The sequence below is a fragment of the Scardinius erythrophthalmus genome (assembly GCF_964197995.2).
Source record: "Scardinius erythrophthalmus genome assembly, chromosome: 8".
NCBI lineage: Eukaryota > Metazoa > Chordata > Actinopteri > Cypriniformes > Leuciscidae > Scardinius > Scardinius erythrophthalmus.
The window spans coordinates 4,358,682-4,370,741 of NC_138228.1; the positions used below are offsets into that span (position 1 = coordinate 4,358,682).

The window sequence follows — 12,060 nt, forward strand, 5'->3', positions numbered from 1 at the left end:
TTTATCCCTCTAACCTTGGCAATGGGGTTCATGACATGGATCCTTCAGGCTCAGGCACTCGTTTCCAAAGTAACCGTCAGGACAGGCACACTTGTAGCCTCCTCCTGTACTGTGGCACGGCGCCCCCTTCGGGCAGGGGTTGGGATTACACAGATCCAGCTCCGCCTAAAATACAGTCACAACTTTACAAACTAGATTTGCATTTTCAGCCTATGAAGGTGGTTTAATAGGAGATCAAAATAGTTGCAAGAAAGAAAGACATGTATCATTTATTATGTATGCAAGAAAGATACATCACAATTGAGCATGCAAATATACATCTCTGTCAGAAAATTTTTGAATATCAAACATTCAAGAACAGTATAGGCTGGAATACACTACATTATTTTTTTGCCTTGATTCGCGGTGTAGATGGGTCAGCGCTAGTTGTCAGAAGTACACTACCAGTCTGCAGATTTTGGGCAGATAGCAGACTGATTTTGCTGAAAATACACGTAGTGTAGGCTATGATGATGTGTATCCTTTACAGCTTCAGACTACGATTAGATGCATTTGGAGGATATCAAATACGTTTTATGTTTTGATCCGATTTTAGAAAATATATTGTTTTCATTTGTCATGTCTCGAGGCACGTTTATGTGGGAATATTCAGTCAGATCCTGTCATTTAACTTTTCCCGCCAACGTTTAAAAAAAAAAATGGAGCCAGCGCCAGCATTAGAAGAAAACTAAAAATCATTTTCACAAAACTTTCATGGACCCCAGAATATTTTGTTGAACAAATATCTGAACAAGAAAGAACAGAGCATGTGCTTTTTATTCTAGATTCATGCATTCTTTTATCAACACTTGAATGTGGGTAAGTTTCATTTAATTCATTTCATTTTTAACAAAAAGCTGAGAAAATCATGTTTTTTTGTCAAAGACTACACCCAGATTGGATTCAGAGCGATTATCAAAACACAGATTCGATCGAGTCCATCAACACACTCAGAGCTTCACAGTCCTGTCGACATTTCATTCAGTAACCTTAGGCAGTTTTGATTTATATGCCGTTTAATGTTAATGATTGTGTTATTTTACATGTACATCAGCAATGCTTCTATCGCTTGTTTCTGCTGCTTCTTCTCCTGTGTTTTCATCCGGAGATTCTCTACTCTTTCAGTAGATGTGTAACAGCGCCCCCTACCGTATAACAGTGAAAACATGGATTGTCGAAAAATTCTGTCAACGGTAAGGAAGCGTCGTGTCTTAAATAATGGAAAATGTCATCAACGGCGTTGAAAGAGTTAATGTAACCAATGTTTCTCTGCAACCAATTTCAGTCCCAAGTGTATGATGCCTAGTTTTTTTTTTTTTTTTTCAGATTCAGATAATTCAACACTTTAATCTTAAATTAGAAGAAAATTTACCCCAAAAAAATAAAGCATCAAAAAATGACAAAAAAGTAACATATTTTGTCTCATTCAATATGCAAATATGTCATAATACTGAAGTAAAGTCAGTAGAAACTTGATGCCAGTGGAGGCATTTAAAGGTAGGGTAGGTAGGATTTTTATAAAAACTTTTTTTCAAATTTGTTTAAACTGTCTTTATATACCAATACATAATTAAAATGTAAGTGCTCTGAAAAAGAGAGTATAAAAATCGAGTGACTGTAGACCTTTTAATCTGCAATAAACACAGCTCATTATTTCCATTCGGGACGAAACAACTGATTGGTTTGGGCGACTGTCACTCACTCTCGCAACCATGGCTACCACCCCTGTTGCTACAAGATCTGCCCATATGCGCGCGCACCCGTTTGATTTGAGGAGTGCAAGAGAGGCGTGGAACCTACAAAGAGTAAAATTATGGCAGAGAAAGAGCATTCAAAATTCAAAGCACCTGCATATGCAGTCAGCGAAGGCAAACCAGGCAAAAACTACTTCCTCGGACCCTGGTTACCCGCACTCTTGAACGACCTCCTCTGCTTCGCCCTCGACCCCGGACCTGTCCTTGAACCGACGAAGCGGTACTATAGTCTTCATTAGAGTCAACAATGTTTTCATCATGGAAACTCTTACATGCAAAACACCGTATATGTTATGAATCTAACACGAAATTCACCTTCATCACAGTGTAACTGATGGTAATGGAAAAACGTGTATCAATGCAACCTGTTTTTAGCTTTGCCTTATAAATATAGCTTGTTACCTATAAATATATCTTGTTACCGAATCAAACAAAGTATATTTTAAACTTTACCAGTATCGATATGCTAGCTTGATAGTGAGTACTAAAAGAAATCTTATTTGTTTATATTTATAGTGATAAAGTTAGGTATTTCATGACATGTGATTCTGACATGATGTCACTGCATGCACTGCGCTCCTTCCTCTCCACTCGTCTCAGGTAAATAAATGTGTCTTCCAGCTGAGCCTGAGCGTTTGGCGTCGCGCGTTCATGTGTTTTGGGGGCGTGGCTTTGGAAGGAGCCCAGAAGGGAGGGGGTGGAGTGAATGGAAATAATGAGCTGTGTTTACAACAGTCGTGAGAGGTCTACAGACACTCGGTTTTTATACTCTCTTTTTCAGAGTACTTACATTTTAATTATGTATTGGTATATAAAGACAGTTTAAACAAATTTGGAATGTTTTTTTTTTTTTTAGAAAAATCCTACCCACCCTGCCTTTAACATTTTGGATGTGTACTTATCTGACCCATCTATTTCTGGTCTTTAAATCTCTATTAACGATGTGTTGAGCTGAATCACTTTTTGTTTGATTTGGAAGAGTTTGAAAATGTGTAGTGTTGGTGTGCATCTAGGCACAGGGTATAGAAACACTGCTGATTCGAGCTGAGTCAACCTCGGAAACTTAAGAAACCTCAGAAACTTAAGTGGTTACGAAAAAGACTTGTGGTCAGTTAAAATAAACCAAACCGTAATAATCTCTGACCTCACAGTAGGAGCCAGAATATCCCAGCGGGCAACTGCACAACATGCCTCGGCCATCCTGACGCTCGACACACTGCCCTCCATTTACACAAGGATTGCTGTCACAGGCGTTTACTGCTGTCTGGCACAGTTTCCCAGAGAATCCCGGCAAACACACACACTGGGAGTCCTGCACATGTCATGGAGAAATGGTTAAATGTCAAAGTAACTTCACATCCTCAATGTGAATGTAAGCTGAATCGGATCTTACCTTACAGTGTCCTCCATTCAGACACAAGCCCTGGCAACTACTGTTCCCTGTTGAATAGATGATATTTAAAAAAATCAATAGCCAACCAAGTGGAAACCCACAGAACACTGGGTTTAATTGAAGAAAGAGACTAGCTAACTACATTCATCAATGCCTGTGAGCGGTCCATGCCAGAACAAGCTCACAGTGAGTTCACCCTGAAGTCATTTCCCATGAGCACTGAATCTGTCGTGTTTGATTTAAAGCTCAATCATACAGTGTTTTCGCTGGTTCTGTGAAAACCACATCTAATACTCACGGATGTCACAGTTTGCTCCTGACCAACCGGGAAGGCAGTCACACAAATATCCTCCAATCAGATTGCGGCAGGAGCGAGCATTGACACACACGCCAGTCTCACATTCATTAGTGTCTAAGGAAGAGGAACGAAGCACAGTGATGAAGTGAGCCTATATTTAGCATATCTGCAGTATATAGTGTGTATAATTGGCAAACTTCACATATGCAATATCCAGATGACCTTCTATATTTGCCAAAATGTGCAGTATACAGCATAACATAATGAGCTGGGTAGTGTATCCCACAATGCCATGCGCTCAACTTGTTCTCCAATTTCCAGTTTAACTAATGAAGTGAAAGTAATATCCACCACAAATTGTACCATCTTTTTCTAGGCTGCCAATTGACATTTTTAAATAGGCTATATAGATTGGAATAATAAAAATGTATTTCCGAGATGACTCAACTAGATGCCACTCTGTGAATTAACTCTTTCCCCACCAACATTTTTTTTTTAAGTTGCCAGCCAGCGCCTGCATTTCTGATGATTTTCACCAAACTTTCATGGCCCCCAGAATATTTTGTTGCATGAATATCTGAACAGAAAGAACAGAGCCTCTGCTTTTAAACAAACAAACAAAACAATTTTATTCTAGCTTCATGCATACCTTTTTTATTAACACTTGTATGTGGGTAAGTTTCATTTAAAAAAAGACATTTTGAACAAAAAGCTGAGAAAATCGTGTGTTTTTTAAAAAGACTACAACGTGCATGAGCAATGCTTTTATTGTTTTTTTGTTTGTTTTTCGCCTGTGTTTTAATCTGGAGATTCAGTACTCTTTCAGAAAATGCACCCCTACTGTATAACATTAAAAACATTAAAAGCCAGAAAATTCCTACAATGGCAGGGAAAGTGTTAAATATGCATATAATGATGTTTCACATACTATTTAAAACAATTAAAGGCAGCTGAGAGTGACTTTATCATGGTTAAAGGATGCTGATTGGTTAAGTGGAGTTCAATAAATAATTACATGATAATTATAGTTATCAGCAAGTAATTGTCCATTAGTGACAACTTGGTTGTCAAATAGCAAAAGTCATTGCAAAAATCATTAACTTGCCACATTAACTTTATTTTCTATTTGAATATATTTTAAAATATAATTAGTTTCTGTAATGCAAAGCTGAATTTTCAGCATCATTACTCCAGTCTTCAGTGTCACATGATCCTTCAGAAATCATTCTAATTTGATGATTTGCTGCTCGAGAAACATTCTGGAAAACAGTTGTGCCGTTTAATATTTTAGTGGAAACCATAATGTTATATAGCGGTTCAAAAACAGCATTTATTTGAAATAGAAATCTTTTGTAACATTATAAATGCCTATTTTTAAATAACTTTTTTAGTGCATCCTTGCAGAATAAAAGTATTTATTTTCTTGAAAAAAAAAAAATTACTGACCCCAACCTTTTGAGCATGAGTGTATATTTCTCAGTGTAAAATTCCTCACTTAAGTTGTTCCTAATAAAATACTCTAGAAAATATTATTTCTATCCACAGTTGCTGTTTTTGTACGTATTAAAAGCCACATCTCGCCTTCAAAGACAGATGTGCTGACGCTAACGGCTGTTCTCTGAGGTGTCACTGTGACACATGAGTGTATTTCACAGAGTGTCAACAGTCCAGAGAGACTGATCCTCTCCAGAGAGCCAGAGCTGATCTGGGCCTGAGGGGCGATGGAGTGTGAGAGAGACTCTCCCAGAAGTCAACAGCATCAGCGACAGCTCTTTTTATTCAGCAATTAAATATACTGCACACTGTAGCATGAAATTGTCTGATGTGGGTTAGCGGATAATGGTCGGTGGAGCAGTGATGCTGATTAATAATTTCAATGTGGTTTGTGCTGATATGGAATTTATAAACACAAGATGTGTGAGCAGAGTTTCCCATCTCTGGATTTGATGGTTATGATTTAGTGGTTTCAAATGGCAAATATGGTGGTGGTCATGGTTTCTGTAATATGTTTTTTCTTTATGGTTTCTTAGATGTAATTCCTGGATGCATTGCTAGTCCATGTACCCTGAGAGTGAGGTGAGGAACCGAGCAAAAACAAGAAAGAACAGACAGGTACGGTCTATGACAAGTTTAGACAGGTTATGGCAGGTTACGGCAGGTGAGACCGCGGATGAGTGTGAGCGTAAGGCCAAGTCAGGCAAGTGTGGACATGTATGGACGGCTCAGGACAGGTGAAGCTAGTGTTGCTTTATATACGTACCGAGCTGGCAGGTTCTGCCGGTCCAGAATGGAGGACATAGACACTGGAAACCTTGCTCCGTCTCTTGACATGTGGCCCCACGACCACAAGGACTGGAGTCACACTGCAACACTGCTGCATGCAAACAGAACATGCTCTCGGTCTCGTCAAGACATCAAATCCATCCATCCATCATAATGCAACTTTCATTACTTTGATTACTTTGTTGCAAGGTTTTTTCAAGGTGTTTAAAAAGCTGTGACAGAAACAAGTTCACAGGCTAAATCTAGTCGCACCTTCATCAAATCTTTGGCATTAAACTGAATGTTTTGTCACCATCTCATGTCAACCAAAACTTTCATGACCTTTTCCTGTGTAACACAAAATTATTTTTAAAAAAATGGGTTACACTTTATTTTAAGGTGTCATTGTTACAGTGTAACTATATATTTAAGTACTGATATTAATCAACTACATGTACTTACTATAGGGTTAGGGTAAGATTAGGGTTTGGTTGAGGATTAGTTGCATATAATTATGCATAATTTACTGTTATTACTATGGTAAGTAGATGTAACATATGTAACATATGTAACAAGGACACTGTAAAATAAAGTGTTACCAAAAAATGTCAATGTCTCTCTCATTTCTAGACAACAATTTGGTTTGAAAAAAAAGAAGTAAAAAGATTGTGTTTTAGATCCAGGCCTCCTTGCATGCTAAACTGTACCACTAGACTAGCAATTTTTACCCTGTAAACCTGTATGAAATTCTTTCTTCTGCTGAACACAAAGGAAGATATTTTGAAGAATGTCGGTAACCAAACAGTTGATGGACCCCATTGACTTCCTTTTTATTTATTTTTCCTACTATGGAAGTCAATGGGGTCCATCAACTGTTTGGTTACCGACATTCTTCAAAATATCTTCCTTTGTGTTCAGCACAAGGTCCACTTTCCTGCAGAGTTTAGCCAGAGATTTTTGGGAGATATGAGGGAGAAAGCAGAATGGCTAACTTGGATCACGTGTGACTTGATAACCAATCACAACCTTGACATCATTGAGTTGTGCGACAGTCAATCACTGTTTGCGGATACCATAGAAATGAATGAGAAGTGCTGTAAACTGAAATCTACCTGTCGTGCAAGTGATTTCTCTGATAAAACAGCATTTTATTTGGTGTAAACTCTAAAAATAGATCAATCCAAAACAAATGTTTAAGAGCAAACATGTTGAAGATTGGCCAATGGGCTGTCAATTCATCAAGTGATAAGCTATTTCCTCACAAAAACTTTTTTTTTTTTTTTTTTTTTTCAGTGTAGTGAAGCCTCTCCTCCATTGACATCTATTTAAAAAAACAGCCTTGTGTCTCTTTCTCTGCAGCGCTAGCCGACGTTATGCTTTTTTCGACTAGGGTTGCAGGCATGCCTTCAAGTGGCTTTGGTTTAGCTCCAATCCTAATCAAACACACCTGAACAAGCTAATCAAGCTCTTCAGGATTACTACAAAGGTCTCAATCAGCTCCCTAGTTCAATAGTCTGGGCACTGATCAGGGAGTCAAACATTTTAAGGGCCGTCTCAATCTCAAAATCCTTCCAGTGCACCGAAACGTTTGATTCTGACTGGCCTGGCATAGGCATAATACAGAATTTTTTTTGTTTTTGCGGATCCGTGTGAACAGGGATCGTTTTGACAACCTTGTTGTCCATATGCTAAATTTTTCAAAAAAACGCAAAGGAAAAACCTTTCCATTTGTAGTGTAAACGTACCCTTAAGCCAGGCTCAGACTACAGGAGTTTTTCAATCTTAACCGACTGTGAAATCTGGTTGCATGAGGACAATCTTCATAGATTTTCTTCTTTCAAATCTCAAACCTGCACACATTACAAGATTTGAAAATGCTTAAGATTATCATGCCAGATTTAGCACCTCACGGGAAAGCGGGTGTTAACAAAATATAATGTCTCCTATATGAGGAGACATAATAAAGGCAGTCGTGTTGTTGTTGCCACATTTCGACCAGTCGTTTCTCAATCCCTGTTGTACACCGGACCCGTACAGCTTCTTATTGTTTCGTGGTCGCCATTTTAAAAAGTTTCGTCACTTCCGTCTCCTTGTAGACTTGTCTCTCATTGGCTATTGTGGAAGTACTGACGTAATTATAGCCGTAATCAACGGATTTAAAATCCTAAATATCAAACATGTTTCCGGTGTCCCTGATGTGTCCGCGATCAGGTTTAAGATTTGATCTGTAAACGCCTCACATTACCATAAAATCCGGGCTGAACATCAGAACCGACACATTTTTTTTTCTCCGAATGTTGGGAGGGATAAACCAGGCATAAATCTTGCACCAAACTCCTGTAGTCTGAGCCCGACTTTAATGTCTTCTAAAAAAATAAAGGCATTGCTTAAACTGATGAGAACATGTAAAAACAATGCAATGGTCTTAAAACAGTCAACCAATGTCCTTAAATTTGAGGAGCTCTCACAACCTGATCTCTGAGTCACATTATCATCTGTGCATCCGTCATGTGCGTGTGTGATTGCTGACAGTTAGGGAGCATTATTTTAATGTAGTTCTGGCTAAAATTGGCACATGAAATAGCAGCTGCATTTGATTGGTGCTGATTGCAATCTGTGCAGGTGTATGTGTGTGTGTGTGTAACTACCGGAGGCACAGGAGGGTCCCGCCCAGCCCGACGCGCACACACATCTGAAGCCTGTTGGGTCTTCAATACACGTTCCTCCATTCGCACATGGAGAGGAGAGACAGGCGTGCTCCACTGTTAAGGGGACGAGAGGAAGAGATGCTTACTGAACAGCTCTACTATGTTTGGAGCAGAAATGACACACTTCACCTTTAATATGAACATAAGGGAGTATATTTTATGCTGTATTTGTCGTCTTACAGAGATTCTTGGTTTGAGGCATTCAACTCTAGAACATTCTTGTTGTAAATTTATCTCTTATCAACACCTCTCAGAGATCACACGTTAACACAGACTAAAATTATCCTTTCAGAGGAGATAATTGGTGGCACAGTGAAAAAGAAGAGCTGAGCTTTGACTGAAATATTCTGCAGTTTTTTTCTTGTCCAGCACATCTTTGAGGTATGGTTGTATTAGGCTGTCAGGGCTGACAGAGTTTATGGTTGTGTTTTATAGCGTCAGCTCACCGATGTCACAGTTGCGGCCACGGAAGCCCTCCTGACACACACACAGGTACTCGTTCGGCTCAGTGTTGGTACAAGTACCAGCGTTCTTGCATGGCTGATGGTTACCACAATAATTCAGATCTGTAAGTGAGAGAGAAACTGCAGTTAGGGAAATCTGACAATTTATTATATTAACACTGATTCACAGGTGTGTTTTTAAAAAGCAATCAAGAATGTTTGCTCGACGTGTGAGAACCAATGAGGTTCGTTCTCTTGTTACGCATCATGTTTGAGCTTCTCAAGAACCAATGAGGTTCGTTCTCGTGTCAAGAATGTTTGCTCGACGTGTGAGAACCAATGAGGTTCGTTCTCTTGTTACGCATCAGGTTTGAGCTTCTCAAGAACCAATGAGGTTCGTTCTCGTGTTACGCATCAGGTTTGAGCTTCTCAAGAACCAATGAGGTTCATTCTCGTGTTACGCAGGACGTTTGAGCTTCTCAAGAACCAATGAGGTTCGTTCTCGTGTTACTCATCACGTTTGAGCTTCTCAAGAACCAATGAGGTTCGTTCTCGTGTTACGCAGGACGTTTGAGCTTCTCAAGAACCAATGAGGTTCGTTCTCTTGTTACGCATCAGGTTTGAGCTTCTCAAGAACCAATGAGGTTCGTTCTCGTGTTACGCAGGACGTTTGAGCTTCTCAAGAACCAATGAGGTTCGTTCTCGTGTTACTCATCACGTTTGAGCTTCTCAAGAACCAATGAGGTTCGTTCTCGTGTTACGCAGGACGTTTGAGCTTCACAAGAACCAATGAGGTTCGTTCTCGTGTTACGCAGGACGTTTGAGCTTCACAAGAACCAATGAGGTTCGTTCTCGTGTTACTCATCACGTTTGAGCTTCTCAAGAACCAATGAGGTTCATTCTTGTGTTACGCATCACGTTTGAGCTTCTCAAGAACCAATGAGGTTCGTTCTCGTGTTACGCATCACGTTTGAGCTTCTCAAGAACCAATGAGGTTCATTCTCGTGTTACACATCACGTTTGAGCTTCTCAAGAACCAATGAGGTTCATTCTCGTGTTACACATCACATTTGAGCTTCACAAGAACCAATGAGGTTCATTCTTGTGTTACCCATCACATTTGAGCTTCACAAGAACCAATGAGGTTCATTCTCGTGTTACGCATCACGTTTGAGCTTCACATGAACCAATGGGGTTCATTCTCGTGTTACGCATCACGTTTGAGCTTCACAAGAATCAAAGAGGTTTGTTTTCGCTCGTCAAGCAGGTTCGGTTGAGCTTCTGTCCATGTTCGCTGATCAATGTTTATATGTGAATAAAAGCCTAAATTCAATCTGTTCATCATATAAAGCGACCGAGTCTCTTCAGAAAATTTGGACCAAACCGCTCAATCCTTATGGATTAGTTTTACGATCCCTTTATAAACTTTTTAAAGCGTCAAAGTGTCAGAAAGCTCTCAGATTTCATCAAAAAAAAGTCTTCATGTGTTTTCTGAAGTCTTTCGGGGTTGGAACGACATGACGATGAGTAAATAATGATAGAATAGTCAATGGTGATCGCAAAGTTTTGTATCAAACATCCACTCTTCATTATCCAATCATGAAAACGGATCAAATCAAGCTCTGTCCCACATTTTTATGGTTATGCACTGTTTAGTGAATGTTGATTAATGTTGACTTAAGAAATAAGAAACTTGTGGTAAAGACAAAACCAATGCAAATTTATCATTTACATTTTCCTTGCAGCCCTCCAACCAACTGAGGACAAATTAAAACCACATGATTCAGACAGAGGAACATTTTCTTTCTCAAATGATACAAAACACATATACATACAACACACAGTTTTGAATGATTTGTCAGAAAAATCATTATTGATTCATCAAAATGACTCAAAAAGCACTGATAGCCGTGTGAAAACAGCTGTGATACATCTGTTCCACATCCCACTACTTCCAGCAATACAATATACCAACATCTGTAACATATGTGAATATATGTATATAAAAACTCACAAAAATTTACATCTCCCACTGGGAACTGTTGCTTGAAGGAAAATGATTTTTTAAACAATAATTTCAAGCTCAGATTCATGGGGTTAAACAAAATGCCAGTTTGGTCTAGACACAAATCAGGTTTGACAACCCAGACATTGTTTAAATGTAGTTTGTATCATAAATCATACAAAATCTAACCAAGAATTCCTACACAGTCATGCTTGAGGGGATGAGTTACACTCAAATGGAATTGTTTCCTGAAGATTTACCCACAACACAAAAGCATGCTTAACTGGAAGAATTACAACCACAACATACAAATAGACACAAATTAAAACCAGCGCTATGATGGAAAATGATGCAGGATTGGTAGACTGGCTCCTGAGATCTTAGTTTAGTTTAGTTTAGTTTAGTTTAGTGTGTGTGTGTGTGTGTGTGTGTGTGTGTGTGTGTGTGTGTGTGTGTGTGTGTGTGTGTGTGTGTGTGTGTGTGTGTGTGTGTGTGTGTGTATGTGTGTGTGTGTGCGCATGACAGTGCCATTAACATAACTGCTAAATGGCAGTTATCTGTTTTAATAATCTGTTTTATCCTCTTCCTCTAAAAACCCTGATGAAACCCCACGAATGGGTCCAACTCAAATTATCGTGATCTATTTACACAAACATTGCCGCATAGTAAGTCTTGGAATCAGTGAATCTAATGACTTTAGTTTTTGGTGTGTGTGGGGGGTGGGGGGGCTATTAAAATGACATAACTATGTTTAACACTGTTGATTTTCAGTAGCGACTGCTGGATTTTAAAAAAGAGGAGGCAAACTAAATTGTAGTAGTCTAAGAATCCCCCCCCCCGATATTTTTTCCTCAACACTCGAACCGCTGAAAGTGCAATACTTGATGGTGATTGGCAATTTTTTTCCCAACAGAGGCAAAAGTCTCTGGCTATGGATTTGCCTCGGCTTCCCTTTTCTTTTCCCTTCAGAATCGCCTTAGCACAGTTTTCCTATCGGTAGATTTGGCAGGATCAGGGAAGAGCAGCAGTGGTTTTGACTTCAGTTATATTTTATAGTGTAACTAACAGTGGTGAAATTACAAACAAGAAATGCACATTCTGAGACAAGAAATAAAATAAATAACTGGGAATTTTATTAACATTAAATTATCCTTCTCC

General features: G+C 39.0%; 1 protein-coding gene across 2 annotated transcripts in view; it reads right to left on the minus strand.

Moving 5' to 3' along the window:
- The window catches only part of LOC308694661 (uncharacterized protein), a 68,634-nt gene that overhangs the window by 4,290 nt on the left and 52,284 nt on the right, over nt 1-12,060 (minus strand). The window contains exons 7-13 of one of the 2 annotated variants that reach the window (XM_081372312.1): nt 8,901-9,020; nt 8,395-8,508; nt 5,745-5,855; nt 3,485-3,598; nt 3,187-3,233; nt 2,938-3,105; nt 15-165 (exon numbers count right to left, since the gene is read on the minus strand). In XM_081372312.1, coding sequence (XP_081228438.1) covers nt 15-165; nt 2,938-3,105; nt 3,187-3,233; nt 3,485-3,598; nt 5,745-5,855; nt 8,395-8,508; nt 8,901-9,020 — 825 coding nt within the window. Of the gene's footprint in view, nt 1-14; nt 166-2,937; nt 3,106-3,186; nt 3,234-3,484; nt 3,599-5,744; nt 5,859-8,394; nt 8,509-8,900; nt 9,021-12,060 lie in introns of both variants that reach the window. The other variant, XM_081372311.1, reaches the window with a different exon arrangement.